Source organism: Leucopleurus acutus (assembly GCF_964270905.1).
Source record: "Leucopleurus acutus genome assembly, chromosome: 7".
Lineage (NCBI taxonomy): Eukaryota > Metazoa > Chordata > Mammalia > Artiodactyla > Delphinidae > Leucopleurus > Leucopleurus acutus.
Window position 1 is genome coordinate 12,610,637 of NC_139150.1, and position 27,809 is coordinate 12,638,445.

At 44.7% G+C, this 27,809-nt stretch overlaps 1 protein-coding gene across 1 annotated transcript in view; it reads left to right on the forward strand.

Moving 5' to 3' along the window:
- Positions 1 to 3,348: 3,348 nt before the first annotated feature.
- The window catches only part of TTLL11 (tubulin tyrosine ligase like 11), a gene marked incomplete at its 3' end in the record, with an annotated part of 247,285 nt that continues 222,824 nt past the window's right edge, over positions 3,349 to 27,809 (forward strand). Inside the window, exon 1 of the mRNA XM_082843642.1 lies at positions 3,349 to 3,922. Coding sequence (XP_082699768.1) covers positions 3,494 to 3,922 — 429 coding nt within the window. The 5' untranslated portion in view covers positions 3,349 to 3,493. The remainder of the gene's footprint in view (positions 3,923 to 27,809) is intronic.

The following is a 27,809-nucleotide window of genomic DNA, read 5'->3' on the forward strand; positions in this document are numbered from 1 at the left end:
GATTACGATGCTTGCACCAGTTCGCTAATGTTACATCACCAGGGTACTGTTTATCCTAAGTGGCTAAAGCTGTCATTGACATTTGCTATAATTTGCATATGTATTTTCTTATTATTGAATATGAGTTTAATTTTTAATTCGTTCATTCATTCATTCATTCGCTTGCTCATTTATTCATTCGTTTGTTTGTTTATTCATTCATTAGCAAATTCATTCATTCAAGAAATGGTTATTGAATGCCTACTGTCTACCAGGCACTGACTGGGTGTTGGGATATGGTCAACTAGAACAGGACACTCCTTACTTTTGGCACTTGGACTCTGGTGAGACAGACCGTTATAAGTAAACAAACAAGTAAAACTCTGACTATAAGCTGTGGTGAGTGTGTGAAGGAAAAGGAGAGACCTACCTCTTTATACATTTGTGTATTTTGGGAGGTGCTCCTGGTCCCTGATTCTCACCTGCTCTTAGCTCCGCAACAGCCGTAACTAAGCTCCCCTGTGAGGAGTCCCATGTGGGGTTGGATTTTCCACCAGCACATTTTAGAAGTTCCTGAGAAGTCAGAGGTCAGCACAGCATTCAAAGACCTGACAGGGAGCTCCAATGGGCCTCGCCTCCTGCTCACCCTTCCTCTAAGGCTTGTGTTTCCACCAGTCTAGTCTGCTAGAAAAGCCTATGATTATCCCCCCTTTTTTACAGGACTAATAAATTTTATTTTTTTCTTCCAGTTTCACTGAGATATAATTTACATAAGCCGTGTATTAGTTTAAGGTGTGTACAACGTAATGATCCGCTTTACATACACCACAAAGTGTTGATCACAGTAGGTTTACTGAACATCCATCACCCTATATAGGTACAAAATTAAAGGAATAGAAAAACATTTTTTTCTTGTGATGAGAACTCAGGATTTACCCTCTTAACAACTTTCATATATAACATACAGCGGTGTTAATTATATTTGTCACGTTGAACGTTACATCCGTAGCACTTATTTATCTTATAACTGGAAGTTTGTTATCTTTTGACTGCCTTCGTCCAATTTCCCCTCCGCCAAACCCTTTACCTTTCCCCTCGTCCCACCTCTGGTAACCACGAATCTGTCCTCTTTTTCTATGAATTTGTTTGTTTGTTTTTGAAGTATAATTGAATTACAACACTATGTTAGTTCCTGGTACACAACTTAGTGGTTTGATATTTCTATACATTTCAAGCTGATCACCAGAATTTATCCCCTTCTTAAATTTACTTGTACTGTACCTTTTCCTCACCTCCCTCTCAGTACAGGGCTTCCTTCAGCCCTGGGAGCCTTTGAACCAATCAGCAAAGGTGCTCCTTTCTGGTGGACAAAGCCTCAATGGGTGAGGCTAGGCAGGCAGAGTACAAGTTGGATTTCAGCCCCTTTCAGGCCCCATGGGTCCACTGCATGACTGTACACGCTGCTGTGCCCACAGCCTCTGGAATGACCACCCCACCTACTTTCTTTCTTTTTTTTTTTTAAATAAATTTATTTATTTATTTTTGGCTGCGTCAGGTTTTTGTTGCTGCACGCAGGCTTTCTCTAGTTGTGGCGAGTGGGGGCTACTCTTCGTTGCGGTGCGCGGGCTTCTCATTGCGGTGGCTTCTCTTGTTGCGGAGCACTGGCTCTAGGCGCACGGGCTTCAGTAGCTGTGGAGCACAGGCTCCACAGTTGTGGCTCGCAGGCTCTAAAGAGCAGGCTCAGTAGCTGTGGCGCACGGGCTTAGTTGCTCCGCGGCATGCGGGATCTTCCCGGACCAGGGCTCAAACCCATGTCCCCTGCATTGGCAGGCAGATTCTTAACCACTGAGCCATCAGGGAAGTTCCCCCACCTACTTTCTATCTAGCTGATTCTTACTCCATCTTGAAGACTCAGTTTATATTCTATCTCTTATATGAAGTTTTATCTAGCTTTATAATTTACAGTAAATCCTCCATTCGTGGAACTCCTAATTTTTCTTTTTACTCTTTGCCTCATTTGACACTTAACTGCATACTGCCTTGTGATTCCTCTCGTTTTCCTCTCTTGTATCATTATTTCATCTGCAGAGTGTGGCAAAGTTCACCAGTGTGGGCTGTCACAGCTACTGTCCTCAGTGTGGGGTGCTCTATCCTAGCACCCCCATTCCCCGAAAGAACAAATATGGTTCCCTAAGGTGATAAGGGAAAGCCCTCTCCTTGGGTTGGCTTTAAAAATACATGGCAACCCAAAAGAATAGAGAGCGGGGACTCAAATAGGTATTTGTGTGCTCATGTTCATAGCAGCATCATTCGCAATAGCCAACAGGTGGAAACAACCCAAATGTCCATGGTCAGATGAACTGATACAATGTGGTCCATTCACACCATGGAACGCTATTCTGCCCTACAAAGGAATGAAATTCTGATAATGCTACAACATGGATGAACCATGAAGGCATTAGGCTGAGTGAATAAGCTAGACACAAAGGGACAAATCTTGTATGATTCCACTTCTATGAGGTAATAATCCAATTCATATAGACAGAAAGGAGAACGGGTAGTTCACGGGCTGGGGGAGGGCGGACGGGAGTTAAGAGTTTAATGGGTACAGTTTCAGTTTGAGAAGATGGAAAAGTTCAGGAGACGAATGGTGGTGATGGTTGCACAACAATGCGAATGTATTAACGCCATTGAAGGCTATACCTAAAAATGGTTAAAATGATACATTTTATGTTATGTGTATCTTACCATAATTTTTAAAATGACAATATGAAAAGGGTTGGTTAATGTCCTCAACCGCGAATCTGCAGGCTTCTCCACGGCCTCCCTATGCCATTGGGAGCTCCCTGAGAACAGGGAAACGTGTCTCCCCTCTCAGTCTGGGGCTCTCCCAGGACCAGAAAGGGATTTCTTCAAACGAGCAGCTAATCCTTGAGAGTTTGGACTTGTCATGTCCATCATCAGACTGAGGTGCTTCCTGATGGTGGAGCTGCCTGGAACGGGTGAGGCTGTGCCTCCTCCAACAGACCGGGAGTTATCCCAGTGAGTGTGTACGGGGTGGAGGAAAGTGGGCTTCGTGTTTGAAATTGTTGTCTCTCCGGCCCAGCCCCTGGGCTCACGAGCCCCGCAAGCGCCCAACGACTTTCTGCCCTCAAGCTCCAACCTCTCCCCTCCTAGTTCCGCGGGCTCAGAACGCCAGCGGGTTGTCCGGCTGGGCGGGCAGAGGTCGCTTCCGCCCTCTTCCAAGATGGCCGCCTCCTCCGCGACAGGCACGGTCACGTGAGCACCCTCGCTTATGAGGTTGCCGGGGCTGGGTCGGCGATTGTCCCTTCCCGGGCCCCGTCCAGAGTTGGCGACTGCCCTTGTCAACCGGAGCCTGAGAAATCATGGCAACTGGCTCGGGCTGGGAGCGCGTGGCAGCTGCGGCAGCGGCGGCAGTTTGGTCGCGGGCCGGGGCGGCGGAGCGGCGGCGGCGGCGGCGGCAGCACTGGCGCTGGCACCGGCCCTGAGCACCATGCTGCGAGGCAGACCCGAGAGGGAGCTGGCGGCCTGGTGGGAGGCGGAGGCCGTGGCCGCGGCCAAAGCGCATGCGGCGAAGGAACAGGTCCGCGTGGACCCGGGCGCAGCCGGGGAGCCGGAGCGCAAGGCGGGGGAGGAGCAGCCCAAGGAGCCGACCCCGGCGCAGCCCCGCGCGGCCGAGGAGGGCGACGCCCGCGCCCCACCGCGGCCGCCGTCCACGCTGCCCATGTACCAGGCGAAGCCGGTGTCGGCGCAGGGCCTCTACCCGCACGGGAAGTCCAGGAGCAAGAGCCGTAGCTGCAAGCGGAGCTCGGACCGGTCCGAGGAGTACTGCTCTCCGCGGCCTGTCACCGTGGACAGCTCCAAGGCCAGGACCTCCCTGGACGCCCTGAAGATCAGCATTCGCCAGCTCAAGTGGAAGGAGGTGAGGCCCGGCCCGGCCGCGTGGGCACAGGGGGGTGGACTGGACGACCTCAGAGGAGACGGACGGCCCAGGCCAGGTCTGAGGGCCGAGCTCCTGCTGTGCGCCACGCTTGTCAGCCGCAAACTGCTCATCCTTCAAAGCCTAGCCCCCAAGTCACTTCCTCAAGACGGCTCTAGACCCCTCCAGGTCAAGTTAGCCACTCCCTCCTCTAGCTCCCCTGCAGCTCCGCTCCAGCTCCATGGTCTCCAGCCATCAGCGCTGGCCTTCCCACATGGTAGATATTTGTTTATATGTCTGTCCCCTCCACCAGTTTTTGAGTCCCCGGAGGCCTGGATCCTCTCTCTTTCACTTCTTCTTTAAGTTATATTTGTTTAGCATTTACTGGGTGACCCTTGGGGCGGTTGAACCGTTTATACTTTGGAGGCAGGCAGACTAGGGTCTCAGCGCCCTGCCACTTAGCTCTGTGACCTTGAGCAAGTTGCTTCACCTCTTCAGCCTATTTCCTTCTCTGTAAAGTGAGGCTAATAAAACCTATCTCATAGTTTTCTTAGTATTAGAAGACTCGCCGCTTATTTTAGTATAGCCCAAGTGTGCAATAAATGGTAACTAACCTTACCACTACTCCTCTCTCTCTTCCACCATCACTGTCACCATCACATCACCATTAGCATCATTGTCATCAGTGTAGGCACTGTGTTTTATGTTTCAAGGCTTGGCTTATAGCAGGTGTGAGGAAGTGGTGGGTGAAAGGGTGAATGAAGGAGTGGGTTATTTGTCCCTGAACTCATTTTAGACCCGGTGGGGGCTGGGATGAAGCACCAGTGACATCCAGAGATATCTGTTGCAGTTGGCGGAGTGGATAAAGCCATTTGACTTTATTTGCAGCACCTAAGGTTATTTAATGTGCTTTTGGGAGTGTCAGGATTGTGGTTTGGGGTAGTCGAATCTGGAGGCTTGGACCCAGATGGTCTGCTGATGGTATAGGATCTGTAGCAGGCAACATGAGGACGCAGGTCCTTAGCCCTGGGTCTTAGTTATAGTAGGAGTTCAGGAATGGTTTAATGAAGTTGGAACATGCAGAGAGATGGCCACAGAACGGATTGATGGGGTCAGAGGGTTGATATCGCAGCAGAAGGGGTCGTGTGGTTTGGAGGGCAGTCAAGAATCAGGCAGGGCAGACTTCCAAGTAGGGAGGTGTTAGCCATTGCGAAGTCTGATTCCAGGGGTCAGGGCCCCCCAGCCTTGGGGCTTGGGGTTCAGGGGAGGACTTTGATGCCTATGAAACCTGGAGAAAGTGAGGGAGGCTCCCAGTACTAGGTGTCTGGGTTTCGGGACAGGGTCCCAGGTCCAGACCAGAGATATGAGCACCAGAACAATATAAACCTGGAGAGCCTGTCAGTACTATAGTCCTAATGAAGGGAGGATCCAGGAACTGAGACCAGGCCACAGAATTAAGAAGGCTGATTGCCCCAAACCTGTGCTTAGCTTAGCCCTGGGGAGGAGAGAGATGCAAAACTGGCCAGATCTCAAGTGATGGAGCCACACGGACTCAGAAATCAGCAATCACACATGCTGGGCCAACTTCATTCACTCATTCCGGAAGTGTCCATAGTGTCCACTGTGGATGCTGGGCCCTGCGAATCAAAGATGCTTAAGATGTAACCCTTGCCTTCAAGGACCTCCAGGTTCAGTAGGAGGTAAGACACAAGTAAAGAAATCATTGCAGTAGTTACAGGGCCTTTGCTACTGCTTCTTGAAATGCTCTTTTCCCAGCTATTGGCATGGCTTACTCTGTTACTTCAGATCGCTGATCAAATGCCACTTCCTTGGAGAGGCCTTCCCCCAATATCCCTCCACTCGTCTTTATTTTTTTTTCATAGCACTGAACTCTAGTGACATTATATTTTGTATTGTTTATTGTCTGTTTCCCTCAGTAGAATGTAAGCTCCATGAGGGCAGGGGCCTTTATTTTATTTACTGCCATATCCTCAGGTGCTCGGCACATAGAGGTGTTGATTGGATGAACACCTTATGGAATGAGCGTTTCTCTCTCTTTGTAAAGGCATACATGCTATAGGAGATAGAGGGGGGCCATGTCAGGGCCAGGTACTGGAGGAGAGAGCCCTGAGCTGAGTTCTGAGTGCTGAGAATGAGTTGGCATTATTTAGGGGTCGTCGACTTTGGCTCCCTGGCCGAGGGAGTGGGATGGACCAAGCAGAGGTGCATTTGGGGCTTCGCAGGTAGTTCAGTAGGGCTGAGTCATAGAGTGGGGGGCAGAACGGTGAGAGAGGGGGCAGGAGGGGTGTGCAGGGGTCAGATCATGTGCTACACTGTGGAATGTGGATTTTTTTGGAAGCCTACATGAGCCACTACAGAATCTTAAGCGTCTTCTGTTTATCTGCTGTGCTACTTTGGCAAGTGAGTTAAATTCTTTAGGCCTCAGTTTGCCTGTCTGTCAAATGGGGTTGGGTCGGTGGTTCCCAGTCTCCTTACCGCTGTAGCCACATAATGGTAATGTGAGTCTGTGTGTGGCCCTTGCACAGGTGAACCCGGTGGGGTGAGCAGTTTACAGGGCGCTACCTGTAACTGCCTCCTCCAGCCCCAGTCCTGCATGTTCCGCTCAGAAAGCATGTTGGCATGTAAGTGGAGATGCTCATTCTAGTATATTTTAAAACATAATTCACTCACAACAAGACTTTAGTATTAGACATGTAATTATTTACATAGTCACGCTTCCCTATTCGTCTGTGAGGTCCCGAGGACAGGAGTGGTGTCTGACTTGTGTCCCTGATGCCCAGCAGATGGCGGGTGATCCATAAATGAATGAATAAATGACTTGCAACAGAGCTCACATCTCATCTTGACACCATAGAATGTGGAGTTTGAAAAGTGCCAGACTGGGTAAACTTTGAAGTTCCTTCCAGCTTTAAACAATGGTCATGGTATTCTTAATACCTACCACAAAATTGGCTGGGTACTAACAAAATGTAAGCACAGCCTCCCCAGGCCTCAGTTTCCCCATCTGTTACAGGGGTGCTGTTGGAAAAGGTCACCTCTAGCGCTCAGCACTGATATTCTAGGAGCAGGAAGTCTGCTGGGGGCTGGGTTGCAAGGAACTGAGCTGCAGTGTCCCTTGTATGTCATGCTGTGCTGTCACTGCAGGATTTGGGAGTCCCTAGCTGGCTGGCTTTGGCAGGGGTTGGGCAGCAGCCCAGGCAAGAAATAAGGTTACGAGCACCAACCAGTGTGAAAGCTCTGTGTCTCCTTTTGCGAGTGAGTGGTGAGGGGCTCCACCATCGGGCTATTCAGCAGGACAGCGCTGAGCCAGCGTGGGAGTTCAGACGTCTGCTCAGCTGCAGGGCACAATCTCCCTTCCTTCTCCACTTTTCTCTTTTCTGCACACACTTAATGACAGTAACGATAACAGTGATACTGAACAGCAACCGTGATGAAGCCTTCCACAGCTCTTCCCCCGTGCCAGGCACTCTTCTAAGTGCTTTACATATAGCCAAGGAGTTGATTCTCCCAACAACCAATAAAGTAAATGCCCTTTTGTCTCCATTTTACGCAGGAGGAAATCGAAGTACACAGAAGTTAACGTATTCAAGGTCCGACAGCTGGTAAGGGGCAGAGCTAGCATTTGAAACAGGTTTCCACTTGAAACCAGCCTCCCATTCTGTGCCCTTCCCACTGCTCCCCGCTGGCTGATACTGGCAGACCCTGGGTCAGGGGTGGCATAGACATGACAAGTCCCTCCTTGCCCTCCAGGGGTAGACATGCATACAGAAGATTGCAGTCCAGCCTGGGAGTTGAGTGGGTAAATGGCATTCCATACAGAATAGGAGCAAAGGCAGGGAGACCCGGTTTTTTTATATGCAGGATGGGGCGATGGTGGCTTAGAGAGCGTGTGGAGAGCAGAGACAGATGAAGAAGGAGCCAGGTTGGAGGACGTCGAAGGCCATGCTGAGAGGCTTGCACTTCTGGCTGAATATAATCTCAGATTCTTGCCATATATAGACCGAGCTTCCCTTGCCCACTCTGTCAGTCTCAAGGGCCCCACACCAACTCTCTGAAATGATTCAGTTGTCAGTTGTAACTCCAGTCAGGTCTAATGCAATGGTGCCCACCATGCTAAATTTGTTTCTCAAAGGACAGTTCACAAATGTTAGCTCTGTAAACTTGTAGGTAAGACGAAAGTTTATTCTAGAAGAGCAAAATCATGTTTACAGAGTCACCGTGAAGTTGCAACGTGAAGAGGGATGGTTCCTGGCTCATAGTAGATGTTCAATAAATATTTACGGAATTGTATGGTCCTCTTCCAATCGTGTGAGCCTCTCTCCCCCTCTCCTGTATATTCTTTTTGCAGTTCTGACACCCTCATTAGAGAAAACCTTAGGGAAAAGACACCATGGAGGATAGATGCCACTGTTGTTGTGAGCTGCCCTCCTTGGAGATGTCGGTTGTGTATTTGTGCGCAGTGGTACCATGGACACCAGCTAACGTGAACGAGGGCACTGAGAGATTTGATAGAGGGACCTTTGTTGATAACAGTTGGCAGAAGCCCCATCCCAAGATCTATTACAGTGTGAACTCTTTGTCTGAGAGTGTCCAAATCAAGTGCTGTTTTCTGAAATGTATCCAGCCTTTCTTCAGAACATATATATATACTTACGCTATCATCCTATTTATAACTTGTACTATGTTAGTTACTGTTTATGAAATACCGTATTATGTGCTAGGCATCGTTCTATGTGCTTTATACTCATTAAAACTTGTGTAAAATGTTTATTATGGATTATTTTATTTAATCCTCGCAGCAACCCTCTGAAGTGGATCCCCTTATCATTTCCAATTTACAGATGAGGAAACTGAGATTGAGAGGAGGTTAGTTCAGGGGTGAGCCCAAGTTCACACAGGTAACAAGGGGCCGAGCCATCCAGGTTCTGTGCTTGTAACCAGTATGCAATCCTATACTGTCTTCTTTGCTAATCCTTTGCTAAAATCCACCCTGCAAGGAGTTACTCTATTTTCATTATTCTCAGATAACAATTGAAGAAACTGAATTGGGCACAGCAAGTAAGTGGGAGGGTCAGGGTTCAAACAGTCTGTCTTGTTCCCAAGCCCACTTTTCAGTATGTTTTATCATCCTCCACTTCTTAGCCCTCCAATTCCTCATCTGACTCATAACTCTGAAATGGCAGTGGTGTCACTTAGAACCAGGAGGGTGACATTGCAAACAGGACTTAAAGTAAAACACATTGAAACATATCCTGCCTGGCAGAGGGAGCATTTGGTGTCTGCACCTTGCAAATCCTATCTCATCGCTGCCCATGAGGGAGAAGAGATTCTGGTGCATTTGACTTGCCGAGTGGCCTTGCTCCTCTGCAGGATGTGAGCCTGCTGCATGAACTGCTGTGTCTCAGACTCTTTGGGGAAGAAGGCAGATTAGAAAATGAAGAATTGTGTAGTTTAACATTCCTCCCTTTCTTATTTTAATGATAGTCATCGCGAGATTTACTTTCCATTTTTTGAAAACAACATTACCTTTAGGGACGGTTTATAGCCTACTCCATCAAATGTTCGCCTTCAATAGACACGTTATTTTAACGGCTAGTCCACTAGAATTTTTCCTTTGCAAGTTAAGCTTGTCACACCATAAAAATCACAATTCACTGCCACTCTTACACAATATATATGATAGCTTCATGAATCCACACTAATGCCTTAGAGTCCTTTAAAAGACAGTAAGTTCCAGGAGCTCATATTCGAGTTCTATAACTACTACAAATAAAAATATGGGTTTTTAAGGTGTTAAACTTGTTAGAGCAGTTTTCTGTGTTGTATAAACATGCCCTCTGCTGTAAATAGCCTCGATTTTCTTAGCGCTCTCGATTCTGGTTTTGTATCCGCAGAAGTTGAGTGCAAAAATTCAGCCATACATTTTCTTTTTCTTTTAAATCTGTTCCTTGAAAAGAACATATTGTAAAAGTAATTGGCTCCTCTTTTAAGTGGCTTCTCTAGAGTGAAAGTATTGTGTTCCGGAGCTAGTGTGGACTTTGAATTCAGACAGATGAGTTAAAAATCCTTGCCACTGATTACCTGTGTGACCAAGCCAGCTGGGTACTGCATACAGAACCACTCTGAGCGTCGACTCTTCATCTGTATCGGTGGGCTAGTGATGCCTCTTGCAGAATTCTTGTGAGATTAAATGAGGGGATGTATGTAAATTGCCTTAACCCAGTGCTTGGCACATGGTCTGTATTCAGTTAAGGTTACTTTTCCTTCTATTTGATAACTATAGACATTGGTTATTTGATCGATATATTTTTTTAAACTAGAAAACAACTAGTATAGAATTTCATCTGCATATATAGGTTACTGGTTAAATAGACATGACCAGCTCATTTGACTCATTTAACAAATACTTTGAGGCCTGCTTTGTGCCGGGCTATATTTGGGGTCTTGGGATACAGCAGATAACAAAAGCACCCAGAGACCTCTGCAGGATAATGCATTTTTTGCATGAATGTCAACGTGATGTAGTTTAGGTTTAAAATTTTTTAAATAACACTGATTTAAAGTTCTTTTCTTTTAAAATCAATTATACTTTTAAGGTTTCACGAGTTTAACTGAATTATTTTAAATTTATTTTATTTTTAAATTTATTTTTGGCTGCATCGGGCCTTCATTGCTGTGCGCAGGCTTTATCTAGTTGTGGCCAGCGGGGGCTACTCTTCGTGGCGGTGCGCGGGCTTCTCATTGCCGTGGCTTCTCTTGTTGCGGAGCATGGGCTGTAGGCACGTGAGCTTCAGTAGTTGGGGCACGTGGGCTCAGTAGTTGTGGCTCTCAGGCTGTAGAGCGCAGGCATAGTAGTTGTGGCGCATAGGCTTAGTTGCTCCCTAGCATGTGGGATCTTCCTGGACCAGGGATCGAACCTGTGTCCCCTGCATTGGCAGGTGGATTCTTAACCACTGTGCCACCAGGGAAGCCCCTGAATTGAATTTTTTAAAGCCTCTATTCTGGACCTGGTACCTGTCTCATCATACTCTGGTATATTAACTATATATGTCACCATGAGAAACTTATTTTAGCTATTCAGGTGACATCAGTACTTAACTTTTGTGTTCATAAAACAAATAAAGAGGTTGTTGATGTGAATGTATCCGTTAGCTGTATAGACGAGAAGCAGATTCCCTGGGCTGACTCCTTACTTTCATCCCTAAGCAGCCCTCCCCACTGACTCTGGAAAGTCCACACCAGGCATGGGTTTGAATCTTGGCTCTGTGACCCTGGACAAGTTCCTTTACCTCTCTGAGCCAAAGGTGCCTCATCTCTAAGAATGAGCATAAAAACATGGTAGGCTTGTGAGGATTAATTCTGAAAACCTTTGAAGTGCCCGGTGCTTTAAAGTAAGAATACCTGTTGGTTTGGCTTTCCCTCCGATGAATTTCTATGACATCTTAATTCAATTTTATAATAGAGAATTGATTGGTGTGAACAGGCAAATAACCTTGCTGTTGCTTTAATCAGTTTGGAGCCCCTGCTTCCCACATGGCTGCTCCTCCACAGCGCAGTCACTCCCTGAGATCCCGCCACAAAGGCTGTGGTTTTGTCAGAGAGAACGATGGTCTTGTTTCTCTCTTCCAGATGGACTAACATCTCTCCTTCCGCATCACCTCACATCGGGCCCTGCCTTAACAGCTGCCTCGGCTGCCATTTGTGTACATGTTTGTTTCTCTGGGTGTTTTGGAACCGTTTTTTAGTAATTTTTTTGTTTGTTTGTTTTTTGCGGTACGCGGGCCTCTCACTGCTGTGGCCTCTCCCGCTGCGGAGCACAGGCTCCGGACTTGCAGGCTCAGCGGCCATGGCTCACGGGCCCAGCCGCTCCGCGGCATGTGGGATCTTCCCGGACTGGGGCACGAACCCGTGTCCCCTGCATCGGCAGGCGGACTCTCAACCACTGCGCCACCAGAGAAGCCCTTATTTAGTAGTTTTTATAAGTGCTCCCTAAGTCCTGGCAGGCATTGCTGACAGCTCCTTCTGTTCCCCCATCTGCTTCTATGTCATCTGAGTAAAACCTTCGCATCCTTATTGGAGCTGGAAGAATAGGGCGGTTTGTCTCGCGTGCTGTCATCCCTAAGTATAGTGTTACTTTTCAAAGAAGCCCTTCAGTCTCTCTGCCTAGAACTCTTACAAAGGCCAGTTTTCATATTTTGTTCGGTATGGTCACAGGGGGATTTTATTTGTGTCAGAACTGTGGTTATTGGAATTTTAAAAAGCAACAATGTAAAAATTTCTGGACATCTTAGATTATTTACAAATACCTTTTGTTCAAATTCCAAAAACAATATGTGCTTATGAAAATTTATACAATTCCCAAATATGTAAAATAAAACCCCAAAGTCCCGCTGACCCCCATTTCCTGCCCTTCCCCTCTCCCATTCTCATTCTTCTCTTAGGGTAACCCCAAGATGGCAGTTTGGTATGTATCTTTCCAGATTTTTTTTTTTTGTCTTATTCCTCTATGTATCAGGACCACTAAATTGCGCTGGAGTATCAAACAACCACAAACTCTCAGTGGCTTGCTACAACAAAAGTTTCTTTCTTGCTCCCACCTAGGGGGTAGATGAGATTTGGCATGGGGGTGGAGCGAGAAAGGGCTCCCGCCATCTTGGTTGTTCAGAGACCCAGGCTTCCAGCGCAGCACCTGCTTCAGTGAGTCACGGAGAGGAAGGGAACGTGAAACATTCTGCACTGGCTTTCAAGCCTTCTACCTCGAGGTGATTCTGCTCACGTTTCATTTGTTGAAGCAAGATACACAGCATGGTGAGCTTCAGAGGGGCTGGGGCATGCAGTCCTACCCTGAGAGTGTAAAGAGGAGAATCAAAACATCCCACTAATGACCACCAACTACACATCATATGTAGAGATGCAAGAGATACATATATAGTATAGAAATAGAAACAATTTTCATTTTACTTTAAATGCTGACATTGTACAATATATATGGTATTTGGCAAGTTTTTCTTTAGCAATACCTCATGGACATCTTTCTCTGTTAGTACATACGGATTCATTTCATTTTAATAACAACCGAAGAGTCCATTCGATGGATATACCACCATAAAACGTATTGACGGATGTGTTTCCATATTTTTTGCTTGCTGTTACAAAGAATGGTGCAGTAAACATCACTGTGTACAAATGCTTCTGTAGGATAAATTCCTAGGAATTGTTGGGTCAGAGGATACGTGTACTTTGTATTTTGATAGTTACTGTCAAGTTTGCGCCAGCAGTGTTTGAAAGTGCTCTTCCATGCATATCCTTTCCAATGCTGTGTACTATTAATCTTCTACATCTTTGCCAAACTGATAGGTAAAAATATGTGCTTTTAATTTACATTTTTGTAATTGTCATCAGGGTTTGGCTTTTTTTTTTTTGCGGTACGCAGGCCTCTCACTGTTGTGGCCTCTCCCGTTGCGGAGCACAGGCTCCAGGCACGCAGGCTCAGCGGCCATGGCTCACGGGCCCAGCCGCTCCGCGGCACGTGGGAGCCTCCCGGACCGGGGCACGAACCCGTGTCCCCTGCATCGGCAGGCGGACTCTCAACACCTGCGCCACCAGGGAAGCCCCTACGGGTTTGGCTTTTTGTATACGATTTTTAGTCATTTGTACTGTTTCATCTGTGAGATGCCTAAATGTCTTTTTGTTCATTTATCTTTTGGGTTGTTTATGTTTGCATTTTGTTTGTTTATGTTTTTCTTATTGGTTTGTAAATATTATGGGTAGTTACTTTTTGTCTCATTTGTGTTGTAAATCTTTTCCCCCTGTTGATATTTAAACATCTAATAATCATTTGCCTTGCATAATCTACATTATTATAATTTAAAACATTTTTTTTCCTGCTACTTACTAAAAGCAATCTTTATTTATTATTGACTTAGCTTAAGAGGGCAGAAGAAACATGCAATTCTGACTTCAGGTAATATTAAACTCCTGGAGAATTAAGAGGCAGTGTGGAGGGCCTTAGAGTCTTACATTTCCAGGAACTAGATATTTTATGTGGAACTGTCACATATATTTATCTAAGTTGACTTTTACGTTGTGCAGTAAGCATGGTAGACCTTGTTATTTCTGTTTTACAGATGTCAGTGTGGTGTGGAGTTAGATTTGGGTATGAATCCCCACCACTATTTGTTCTGTCACACGGGGCATCGTGATACTTGTTTTGTACGCTTGGTGTCCCATTTTAATAACATATGTAACCTGTATTCCAAAGTCAGAATGCACTAAGTATGTGGTCTGTTTCAACTTTCCCACCATTCAAAGGTGTTAAGTGACACACAGCTCAGAGCTCGAGGGTGGTGTCCTGGCTCTCAGGCCAGGTCTTATTACAGTGGATCATACTGTTTTCTCTAAGTAGAGTATGATTTCCTGGCCCTTAGAAATAAGACCACTGGAAATTAGTGTTTACTGAAGGCATTCAGTGCAGGACTGGGCTTTGAGCCTGGCCGTTAGTTTTATTTAAAACCACATTTATCACTTATGTAAATAATCCTTGGGGACTTCCCTGGTGGCGCAGTGGTTAAGAATCCGCCTGCCAATGCAGGGGACACAGGTTCAATCACTGGTTCAGGAAGATCCCACATGCCATGGAGCAACTAAGTCCATGCGCCACAACTACTGAGCCTGCGCTCTAAAGCCCGTGAGCCACAACTACTGAGCTCATGTGCCACAACTACTGAGCCCACGTGCCACAACTACTGAGCCCATGCGCCTAGAGCCTGTGCTCCACAACAAGAGAAGCCACCGCAATGAAAAGCCGGCACACCGAATAGAAGAGTAGTCCCCGTTCACCGCAACCACAGAAACCCCGCGTGCAGCAACGAAGACCCAACGCAGCCATAAATAAATAAATAAATAAATAAATAAACACACCTATTAAAAAAATAATAATCCTTGTACATTGTTTAAAATATTAAAATTTTATAAAAAATAGAAAAACCCATTTTTAATCCCACCACTGAGATGCAATGACTGTTTTTTTAAAGGTTTTAATATTTAATTAAAAACCCAATTAAACAATGAAACGTTATTATTAGTAACTAAAAACAATTCAAACTCCTAAATATTTATAGTGCTTGTTTTGCAGTGGTGGGATTCTCTTTTTTTTTAATCAGTGTATTTTATTTTTAAGTTGAAGTATAGTTGATTTACAATATAATTTCAGGTGTACATCATAATGATTCAGTATTGCAATGACTTTTTATTTTGAAGGATTTCATTTCAGTATTTCTTCTAGGAATACATTTTTATATTTTACAAAGCTGATATAATTTTGTTATATTAACATTAATGCCCACATTATAATTTAAACATTTTTCACACTATACAAATTTTTCATAAATGTCATTTTAATTACTGCAGTATATCTCAGTGAAATATTTTTCATTATTTATTTTCATATTATTAAATGTTGAGATTGATTCATCTATGAAAAAAATTTTTGGTTTACTTTTTTCCCTATATTTCACATTGATTTAAGACAACTTTCCAGAAATGAAATAATTAGGTTAAAGGGCATATACATTTTAGGGCTTTGGAATGTATTGCCAAATTGCTTTCCAAAAAAGTTGTAGCAGTTAATATGCAACAGTGTATGAGGGTTCCTGTAAGTGCTTGCTTTTGAAGAATATAATGACAAATATTGGGGAAGAGAGTGAAATAAATGAATCTTCTCTCTGTCTTTACCAAATCTAATTCTAATAATCAGTGCCTAGCTCAGAGCAGGGCATTTTGACATGGCTATTTTGGTGTAGTCATTACATCTACATTACATTTGATAGCCATATCAAAATGTAAGCCACTTTTGAATTTTCAAATAATGTATTCAGTGGACATGTTTGAGTTTCTCCCCATCGTCGACCCTCTCCCTGCATCTGATTCCTTACCCCATCCCTGTTCTTCTATAGATGAGCTAAGACTTAAGCATTTTATGTACAGTTGAGCGAAGAAACTGCTGGAAGTCTCAATAGGTTATTTCTTAGGTTTTTGTCAGAAATATCTCGTATGAAAAAAGGATACATTAAGAGCTGTGTTCAAATGTCATATGCCATCATTAGCCAAGAGGGAAGTGAATATCAGAACCACACTGAAATACCACTTTGTACCCACTAGGATGTCTATAATAAAAAAGACAGATAATCTAAGTGTTGGTGAGAGTGTGGAGAAATTGGAACCTTCATACTGGTGGGAAAGTAAAATGGTGCAGCCATTTGGAAAACAGTTTGGCAGTTCCTCAAAATGCTAAACACAGAATTGCCCCATGCCGGCAATTGACTCCTAGTTATACACCCAAGAGAACTGAAAACATAGGTCTACACAAAAACTTGTACACTAATGTTTATAGCATCATTATTCACAATAGACAAAAAGTGGGAACAACCAAAGGCCTATCAGCTGAAGGATAAATAAAATGTGGAATATCCATACAGTGGAATAGTATTTGGCCATAAAAAGGAATGAAATACTGGTACATGCTACAACATGGATGAGCCTTAGAAGCGTGTTATGTGAAAGAAGCCAGGCACAAAAGACCATATGTTATGTGATTCCATTTATATGAACTGTTGAGAATAGGAAAATCTATAAAGACACAAAGTATATTAGTGGCTGCCTAGAGCTGGGGGTGAGGGAGGCTTTTGATGGGAGAAGTGGGGAGCGACTGTTAGTTAGGATTTCTTTTTGGGGTGATAAAAATGTCCTTAAATCAATTGTGTTGATGGTTGCCCAACTCTGTGACTATACTAAAGAATGTTGAATTGTACAATTTAAATGGGTGAATTGTATGGTCTGTGAATTATACTTCAATAAATCTGTTGAAAAAATGCCATGTGCTTATCCAGTTCTCATCATTGAACAGTACTTATCTCCTGGGTAGTAACTGGAAATATGTTTCAGGAACTTAAATCAAGTGCCCCTGTTAATTCTGCAGGTTAATTCTGTGTTGCCAGATTGCCTGTCAGTGGTACATGGGCTCCTTGGACATCTGTGTCTAACAGAATCTTTCGCTGGTGGCATAAAGTAGTGGCAGCTGTAACAGCACTCCAAACTTTCATCATAAAGAGGGAGTGGTTTTTTTGGTGGGGGGTGGAAATTCAAACATTTGTCTGAAGAATAAAGTTAGGGCTTATTGTGGAGGCTCCATATGAAGCCTTGCAGTGATGCAGTGCAGCATATGGCAGTTGAAAGTATGGGCTTTGGAGCCACACAGATATGGTTTTGAAACAACACATTGTATAACACTGGGAAAATTTTACTCTGAGCCTCAGTTTCTTTATCTATAGAATCGGCATAATACAGTCATACCTCATGGAGTTGTTTGTTGCCAGAATAAAAAGGTATAATCATGTAAAGTACTTAGCCTATCAATACCTGGTACGGTTGAATATTTTTAAATTAACATTTGGCCCTAAGCTTCTCTAGACTCACTTCACACATTCCATGCCTTGAACTTTATCTGCTCCCAACATCGCACTGCATGTGGTTATCTTGAACCTTCGTGCTGTGCCATTCCTCTTTACCTTTGTTCATATTTTTCCTTCTCCTTACTTAGAATGTCCCCTTCCTTTCTTTGGCTAACTTACACATTCTTCAAGGATCTCAATTTGATTAGTTTTTCCAAAGAAGCAACTTTTGGCTTATTGATCCATCTCCATTGTATCTTTGTTTTCTATTTCATGGCTTTCTGCTCTTCTTTTCTTCAACTTTTTGAGGTTTATTCTGTTCTTTTTCTGACATTAGGTTGGACGCTTAGCCTATCATCTTTTCTAATAAAAGCATTCAAGACTACAAACTTGTCTCTAGATACTGCTTTAGCTGCACCCACAAGTTTTACTATGTAGCATTTAAAAAGTCACCTTTTAGTTCTACGTATTTTAAATTTTCATGAAAATTTTTTCTTTGACCCATGGGTTATTTGAACTGTGGCTTTTTAGAGTTTCTAAACATATGAGGTTATTTCTACTTATTATTAATTTCTAACTTAACTGCAGTGTGGTTAAAGGATGTTCTTCCTTTTTTAATTCTTTCCTCCCTTCCTCATGCCCTCCATCTTCATTTTGTTTTCCTTTTTTTTTTTTTTTTGCTTTGTAGCCTAATACATGGTCATGTTCTATGTGTGCTTGAAAAAAGTGTGTATTCTCTAGTTACTGAATGCAATATTTTACATATGTACATTAGATTAACTTGTGGATTGCACTCCACAGATTTTGTAGTCCTAATATTTTTGTCTGATCTATTCATTACTTGAAGAGGTATATTTACATTTCCCTGTATGATTATGGATTTCATATCATTTTACATTGAGTTTTTTCTTTTTCCATTTCACCCTGTACTAGTCTGGAAGTTATACATTTTGTTTTTATTCTTCTACTGGTTACCTTAGAAAATGTAATATGTATATAATTTTGCAAAGTCTAAAGTTAGTATCTTCACTCTCCTCTTAACAAGACAAGGATCGTAGGATGCTTTCATCGTGGTTGCATCCCTCCTGACTTATGTGCTTTTGTTGTCCAATATTTTACTTCTATCTTACTTTATCCTTTTTTTTTTTAACTTTACAACTTAGACCTTATTTTTATTTTACATAGTCTCGGTGTATTTTAGGTTTACCCACATGTTTACCATTTTCTTTGTTCATTATTCTATTTTACGACTCAGACCTTCCTTCTGAGATCATTTTCTTTCTCCTGGAGTAATCTTTTAGAAGTTCCTTTAGCAAGGGACTATTTGTAATAGGCTATCAGTTTTTATTTGTCCAAAATTACCTTCATTTTTCCCTCACTCTTGAGAGATAGTGTTGCTGCACATACATTGCTAAGTTGGTAGTTTTATGATCTCAGCCCTTTGAAGATATGCCACTGTTGGCTCACTTCCATTTTTGCTGTTGAGAAGTCAGCTCTCAGTCTGCTTTTTTCTTTTGCTCGTAAAGTGTCTTCTTCTTTCTGGCTGCCTCTAAAATCCTTTCTTTGTCTTCGATGTCTTCAGTGTCATTATGACTCCCTAGGTGAGGATTTCTTTTTATTTATTCTGCTTGGGATTTGTTGAGATTCTTGTCTCTGAGGTTTGTTACCTTTTACTAATTCTGGAAAATTCTCATCTATTTTCTCTTTCAGTATTATCGGTCACCCAGTCTTTCTCTTCTCTCTTCCTGGAGTAATGAGTTAGGTGTTTGTTGGACCTTTTTTTGATAGTGAGCTCGTGTTCCCTGCAACTTTAATCTCTGATAATTCTTTGAGGTTTGGGCTTAAAGTGAGGATTTTCATCTTTTGCAGATGCTTCAGAGGGCTCTACTACCCCAGAACACTTAAAACTAAAGTTTAGGTCTTAGTCTTTTTAGGTTATTGGCGTAGCTGAATTCTGACTCCAGGCTTGCGTCAAGAAGGTGTTACGACGGTGCTCTGAGGGAGGAGACTCCTCTCCTTCTCTTTCCCCTTCCTGAGCCACGGCCAAGACAAGGCAGATTTTCTTCTAGTTCACCCTCTGAGGATATGGCTTTGCAGATGGTCTGGCTGGATATGGGAGTTTCCAATGTGATGCTTGCCTTGCCGGCAGACATTCAGGGGCCAGACCACATGCAGAGGTTAGACCATTGCCTATGGACACTGAAAAAGATAATTACACTTACCTTTTAAAAAGTTCGCCCCAGCTGCCCTACAGAGAATAGATTAGAGTTCCAGCAGGGAGGCAGAGGCAAGTTTGGATGCTATTGTAGACCCCAGGGGAGAGACGGTGCTGCCTGGGACAGCATGGTGCTGGGTGGGGAAGGTTATTGATTGAGATGGTCTGTCTCTTTCCCTAAACTATAAGGTATTCAGAGTGGTAAGGAGCTTGTCTTATTCATCTTTGAGTCCTTCATGCCTGGCACAGAGAAGGCATTCAGCAAATGTTAATTGAATTGAACTGTGTAATCAGTAATGGTTCTAGCGCTGTTTTTTTGTGACCGTTTTCTTTAAAGGGAAATGACATAAAGGCATTCCAGGCAGTGAACTTATCCTATCTCTGGCATTGCGAAGCTCAAGCCAGAAATAGAGAGCCAGCTGTTTGTCAGCCCCTGCAAGCCTTAGGTTTCGGCCAGGTTTACTTTCCATGATAGCATAGCTTTCTTTAGCCTCTACACTTGTTCCTTTCTTGCGGAATCTCAGATTCTACTTGAAACTACCTACGTAAAGCCTTACCATCTTACTGGGCTTTTTCTCTAGGCAGGTTGCAAAGATGTCCCTCTAATGCTATGTTATAACTGTGAAACCTTCTGACTCCTAAGACATTCTTATTGGGAAAAAGTGTTCTGTGTCTAAGGAACAAATGGAGAGGCAAATGGTCCCTGCTGGGTGACAGTTTAATAAGCTTCAGCTGGCCGCTTAGGACTGTTCTAAGAGCGTATGCATTACTGTTCCATTAGAATGTGTAGAAGTATTTCTAGAAAGTACAGTGAAATAAAGCATACATATATGATTTTAAATTCTGAGGCCTTGAAGATCTTCATTTAAACGAATATATGCTGGGGCTTCCCTGGTGGCGCAGTGGTTGGGAGTCCGCCTGCCGATGCAGGGGACACGGGTTCGTGCCCCGGTCCGGGAGGATCCCACATGCCGCGGAGCGGCTGGGCCCGTGAGCCGTGGCCACTGGGCCTGCACGTCCGGAGCCTGTGCTCCGCAGCAGGAGAGGCCATAACAGTGAGAGGCCCGCGTACCGCAAAAAACAACAACAAACAAACAAACAAAACAAATATATGTTGAATGTTTCCTGAGCCCCAAGCCCCATGCAAGGCACTGGCAATAAAGACACAATCAGACACCGTCCCTGTGCTTGAACCAGGATCACTCCTGGCCCGTACTGTCCTTTTGTGTGAGTTAGAAAAAGGTGACCCCTCCTTAAGGAAAAAGATATTAAATTAGTCAATATATTATTTCCATTTCAACGACAAATTTGTTACAGCAAATGGATTATTAAGGACAAATGAATATTAGTTATTACGTAATATTTACATGGTATCCTAATGAAGTACTTACTGACTTAAACTTAGAATTCAGAAATATTCTGCCACAGTAGACAAACATCAGATAATTGAACTACAATATGAAACTTCAGATTTAACTAGTGCACTAATACCAATGAAGGATGTTTTTAAAAGTTGGAAGTAGGGAATTGCCTGGTGGTCCAGTGATTAGGACTCCATGCTTCCACTGCAGGAGGCCTGGGTTCCATCCCTGGTCGGGGAACTAAGATCCTGCATGTGGTGCAGTGTGGCCAAAAAAAAAAATTAAACAGCTGAAAGTAGTCACCAATTATACTTCAGATGGAAAAGTAGATCTTATTTAGAAATACAGTCTATTTTAGATTTTATTAGATCAGCAAAGTCTTTTGATAATTCTGGTTTGTCAAAGGGGAACAATATATATTGTCCTGTTAAAATGAGACACTTGACTACCACATGCCAGAAAATTCTCATCATACATATAAAATGGCCCAAACAAAATCCTCTGATGATGTTTATTTACCAAGCCAGGATATTTCTGAATTCCTGGTTTAAATCAACAAGTACTTTCATTACAATAATATGTAAATAGTATAACTAATATTTGTTATCATGAATAATACATTTGTTGTAGAGTAAAATATATAAATATAAAATACGAAAAATATTCCAGGTACTAAAGATGCCTGCATGTGCACGGCATCACTGCATCCTTGTGCATGACTTAAAAGCCACACGTGGTGGCCTTGGGAGGCCCAGTCTTGGGGGCGCAGAGATAGCTGATGATTCCAACGCGCAATGCCAAGAGTTCTATTAGAAGTGTGCACGAAGTGTGCTGGGGGCCAGAGGGAAGCAGGCCAACCGGGAGGTATGGCAAATGCTGGTGCGTGTGAGAGGCACTCAGGTGAGTAAGGTGCATGGTCTTTTGGACATATTTCGGCTGTTGGAAGCCCGTAAGCCTTCTTTCTGGGTTCCTGCTGCATCCTGGAGAAGTGGGATAGCTGAGCTCCAGATTGGTGAGGTGTTTCTATTTTTAGATGCACTGTGTTGCTCTCTCCTCCTGCGACGTCTTCTGTCTTCAGGTCTCTGCTCTCGCAGCAGGAATCAGCTTATTTTGCGGCTTGTTAACTTTTCTTTCCTGCCAGGTTTCAGATTCAGCTCAAGGGCCATATCTGTCTTGTTTATTACTGGCCCCTCACACTCCCGTGCACAATGCCTGGGATACTGTATAATAAGCTTCTGACAGATATTGGCTGAGATGGTTTTTTCATTCATTCCTCGAACATTTCCTGAACGCTTATTTTGTGCCACGGACTCCGCTGCGCCCTGGGCGAGCAACGAAATGACAGCCCGTGGGTCTCTCACTCTGGCCACTGTGGCCCAGTGGAGGAAGGGCAGTGTTAAAGGGGGCGTGGGCGCAGCCGGCTCCGATTCAGAGCTGGTGGGGGCCTCTGAGCCAAGTGTGGAAGGCAGAGGGGGTTGAGCAAGGTTTCGGGGTGTGGCGTCAGGACAGGTATTCAGACAGGGCCAGCAGGCACGGCAGCATGGTGGTGAGCTACAACACTGGGGACTGCAAACATTCCCTCTGGCTGGAATACAGGGTTTGAAGAGAGGAGGGCGAGGGATGCTGTGACCTGAGAGCCCAGTCGTAAAGGTCCTAACTGCATACTGAGAGCTGGGGGCCCACGGGAGGGATTTAAACAGGTGTGTGTGTGTGTGCGCGTGCGCGCGCACGTGTGTGCGCAGAGAGACGGAGGCAAGAGAGAGGCAGAGAGACGGAGGCCCGGGGGAAGCCGAAGGCTGTCTTCACCAAAGCAGTGGGGAGAGATCTGTGGGCTACTCACATCTTCAGAGCCTGGGTACCACGCTATTTAATACAGGCCTCATTGCTTGATGGGCCATTAAGTAACCAATGATGTATTTCGACCTCATTGAGGAGGAAGACGCAGAGTAGAATCAAATTCAGACCACGTTGAGATAAAAGAATAAAGAGGCAATTCACATGCCCGGCTGTCCTCCTAAGGACAAAGGGAAGGGGACGAGCATCACCCAGGGTCCGCCCGGGGCCAGGCACCGGTTAGAAGCTTCCGCACTGGTTTTCTTGCTTAGTGCCTGTGGCAGCCCCACGTAGAGACGGTGCCGTGCCTTTTGTAGGGGAGGACCTGGAGTGCCGGGGACGTCGGCCACTCGTAGGTGGCACTGGAATCTCAGCCCTGGTCTGACCTCACCATGCCCGCTCCTCCCATTGCACCTGCCTCCCCGGGCAGGCTTCTCTCCACCAGACAAGCCGTGGTTCACTTTTGTGCAAAGGATGAATGGTATGGAGGTCGGCAGCCTGGGCCCGTGTAGACCTGCACTGCCCGAAGTCGGGAGCTCGTCCGTTTGCCCCCGGCCCTGGCAGACACGGCGGGGGGAGGCTGGCGGGTTCTTGCTGCCCCGAGCAGGGTGTCGCTGGCCTTTGCACCACCCTCCCACTGCTCTCCCTTTTGTCCGTCCTTCCCTCTCCTCTGCTTGTCTGGCCCTCCTGGAAGATAGATTTGGATCCATCCCGAGACCTTTGCTGATTAGTAATGAGCAAGTTGACGGAAACTTCCTTGTGGTCCCTCCTCAGGGTGTCACATTTAAATGGATGATGGCATCCTGTGCAAGAGACGAAGGGCTGAGGTGCCTCTGGAGGGATGATGGGCCGCGGGGTCGATGTTCTCGCGTTCATAATCCCCACTCACACCCCGGCAGAGCCTTTAAGGCCCTTGTTCTCTCCCTCTGCTACCCCGTGACCTCGCCCTGGCCAGGCCTTCTCCCCGCACCCCACACCCAGTACTACTCCATCCCAACAGCCCCAGTCAGTTGGATGCCACCACCCTTTGCTCTCACTGATCTCTCGGCCTGGAATAGCTTTTGTCCCCCCCACTCCCTGCTGGCTGGACGTGGAGCCCCACTTCAATGTCCAGTCAATTCCGAGCTCCACCGTGAGGCCTCACCCTCCCCGCAGAAGCAGCTGCTGCTTCTGTGTCCTCACAGCCCTTGGTATGTCCCTCTGTACAGATTGATTTTCATGGAGGGGAACAATTTGTTTATGGATGCTGAACCCTGAGCAGTTTGAGGACAGAGATAGTGTGTGTGTGTGTGTGTGTGTGTGTGTGTGTGTGTGTGTGTGTTTCTCTAGAGCCCAGCCTGGAAGAGCATGAGTGTGCCAGCCTTGGCCTCAGCTGCAGAGGGGCAGAGAGACAGAGTACGTGAGTCCATTCCTATGTCTGTCTTGTTTCTGTCCTGTCTCTTGGCAGGAAAATCTGCTTTTATCTGGAGGTCATGCTGCCAGGCCTTCTGTGGGGTTGTCCTGTAGGGGGTCTTGCCTTACAGGACAATCTTCTGCTACCCTCTACCCACCCTTCCCATCGCCAGCCTCCCCTGCCTTCTGTCCCAACACCAGTGAACACTTGGCATGTACCCTTTGCTTTGCAGTGTCTCTGACTTTGACTCAAATACTCGGGGGGTCTCCCCACTGCACAGACAGGGACTGTCCTAGTCATCTCTGGATCCCCAGCCCCTAGATCAGCGCCTGACACTTGTAGCTGCTCAGTGATGGCTGTGGACACGCTGTGCTCTCAAAACCCAAAGCACTTGGCTTGTTCTTGGCCTTGGTTTTCTTTATTTGCCGTGTGTTTTTGTTAGACTAGACTAAACTGTTGTGACAAGCAGACCCCAATACTTAGGGGCTCGACAGAATGGCAGCCTATTTCTCGCCCTTGTAACACCTGGGTGGTTATTCAGTTTGGTGGGGTGACATTTGGAGACTCAGGATTCTCCAGCCTGTGGCCCTGCCACCCCGTGGGGTCTCTGCATCAACAGCCAGGTCCCAGGAGAGGAAAGAGCGAGGGGGAGCACACATGTCGCTTCTCACATCACAGTGGGTGGAACTGGGGCACGTGTCACACTTAACTGTCAGAGGAAACCAGAGCTGGACGGTCGTGGTAAAAACAGCTTTTCTTGGAGAACTGTTGCAATTAGGGAAAAGAGTCTTCAGTATGCAACTGGGCTCCATTCCAAATACAGTCGGGACAAGTGGGGATTGGTAGCCAAGGAATTTGATTAGATACTGAGGGAGATTAGATATCAGGGGTGGGGCATTCTTGCTAAACTCCCTTTAGCAGGATTCTTGCTAAAACTGCGATACAGTGATGAACACGGAAGCCCAAAGGTGGAGGCCTAGTTGGGAAGAGGGTTCAGAGGAGCCTGATGGAAGTTCGGTCAAGGAGAGAGTCTTTGTCGCTGCCAGGGAGACTAGCGTTGTGTCCAGGAAGGAGAGGAACTGGATTTTGGTGAACTTCCCGCAGTCTCTGCCACAGTGCCGTATAGAAAAAGGATGTGGAGTTTGTCAAAACTCCTGGTTCAAATCCAGGTCCGCTCTTTGCTAGCTGTGAAGGTCTGGATGAGTCACTTAACCCGTCCAAACTTTGAGCCTCAGTCTCCTCAGCTGAATAATGGGGGAGAGTAACCCCACCTTAGAGGATGATTGAGAGAGAATGTAAGGAAAGCCCCAGTGGTACATAAAATGTGTCCAATCCATTGTGACTAGTATAACTCTGGTTGTTATTACCATGTATCTCAATTTTATTGATTGACTAAAAATTTAATGATATGCACATTGCAAAAAATCTGCATAGTATGAAAGTATAAACACAGAAAAATATGTCTTTCACTCATCGCACCTTCATTTCCCTTCCTCAGAAACAACCACCATTAGCAGTTTCTTGATATGTTTCCAGAGATTTGCAAACACAAGCATATGTGTACAAACAGCCTTTTTTATTTACCTAATGCTTTCATATGATACACTCTATATTCTACACCTTTTATTTAACAAAATAACTTAGCTATTGCTTCGTATCAGTATATATTGATTTACTGCATCTTTTTTTTTTTTTTTTTTTTTTATGGCTGCGTAACATTCTGTAGTAGGAGTGACCCATCATTTACTTAAGTTTGTGCCACACTGACACTCATTTAGCTGTTTAGGGGGCTGTTGCCACCATATCCTGGTATATATCAATATGTCTTTGATATATACATATCCTGGTATATGTCAATATGTCTTTGTGCCCTTGTGTGAGAACAGCTGTAGGATGAAAGTCTAGGATTCGTACGTTGCATTTAATTCTCTTCAAAAATAGGATTTAAAATTTGGAAGGTTTTTCACTTGGGTAACTATTGTGGAAAGAAAGATTAGGAATTAGAGACCTCGCTTGTCATGAGAAGGTGAGATAAAATACATTGTTTCTTTATTTTTAAAAGCTTTACTAATACAGACCCCTGGTCCCTCTTCCCGTGGCGCCTTGGATTCCAGATTTTGCAGCAGGAATATTTCGCCGATTTATAAACCGGTGCAAATCGGCTCTTAGCTTCAGAATGTATTTTCCCACAGAAACGAATTGTCAACCAGCTTTCTGAACCCCACACTTGTTAGAGAAGTTAGATTCACCACAGTAGAAACAAAGTCCACTTTGTTTTGTCTGTTTGTTTTTGTGGCTGAGAAGCGAACACTGTGGAGTGCTTTCTCTGTGTTTGATACTCTCTCATAGATGGCCTTATTTAATGCTTACAAAGCTTTGAGGTGAAAAATATTATCTCTGTTTTCCAGTCAAAGAAAGGGATAGGTTCACAGATGTTAGGTAACTCGCCCAAGGTCACGCAGAACCAAGATGTGAGCTCAAGTCTTGATGACTGTACCACTCTGTGGACCTCTCCTTCCTAATTAGGAAATTCAGAACTTTCCTGAATGGCAAAGAAGTTTGACCTGTTGCATAAACATCTGCTGATTAGCAGTGCCTCTTAAAGATGCTGTGGCCTTGCTGAGCTTAGTAGAGAAAGAGGGTCTGTTATGGCCCCAAGTTCGGTATTTGACATGCTTAGAACTTACCTCATTAATCAGGCAACTCTTGGGTGATGGTCCAGTGTCCACTGTCGGCTCTGCTGGTTTCCACCTTTGAATTGTTTCTACCCTCAGTTCTAAGGCAAGATTGCTCTCTGCATGACCCTGGACTCTGGCTCTGTGATTTGTGTCCTTCCCTGGTGTCCTTCCCTGGTGTCCTCCCCACACCCTTTATCCAGCTTGTCTTCTTACTGTGTTTTCTGTCTCTTAGCAAAGGAAAGTTATTTAAAGCACTTTCTAAACTGCATGGCATTATTATTTATTTATTTTAAATTTTTATTGAAGTATAGTTGATTTACAATATTGTGTTTTTAGTGTACAGCAAAGTGATTCAGTTATATATATACTTTTCCATATGCTTTTCCATTATGGTTTATTACAGGATATTGAATATAGTTCCCTGTGCTATACAGTAGGACCTTGTTGTTTATCTATATTTAGTATTTTGTACCTGCTAATCCCAAACTTCTAATTTATCCCTCTCCCACCCCCTTTCCCCTTTGGTAACCATAAGTTTGTTTTCTATGTCTGTGAGTCTGTTTCTGATTTGTGAATAAGTTCATTTGTATTGTATTTTAGATTCCACATACAAGTGACATCCTGTGATACCTGTCTTTCTCTGTCTGACTTACTTCACTTAGTATGATAATCTCTAGATCCATCCATGTTGCTGCAAATGGCATTTGCATGGCATTATTATTACTAATGACCCACAACCCCCATCGTCACCACTTTGCTCCCCTCGTTCTCCAGCCTTCGAGCTGGTGTCACCTCACCCTGAAGTCTGCTCTTGTTTTTGGAACCTTGGTTCAGTTCTCCCAGCTCTCAGGAAATCTATTGCCTATAAACAAAATTAGCACCTCAAAGCTCCCTCCCACCCCCACTTTTTAAAGCATCCAGAGAACCACGTTAGAATTCAA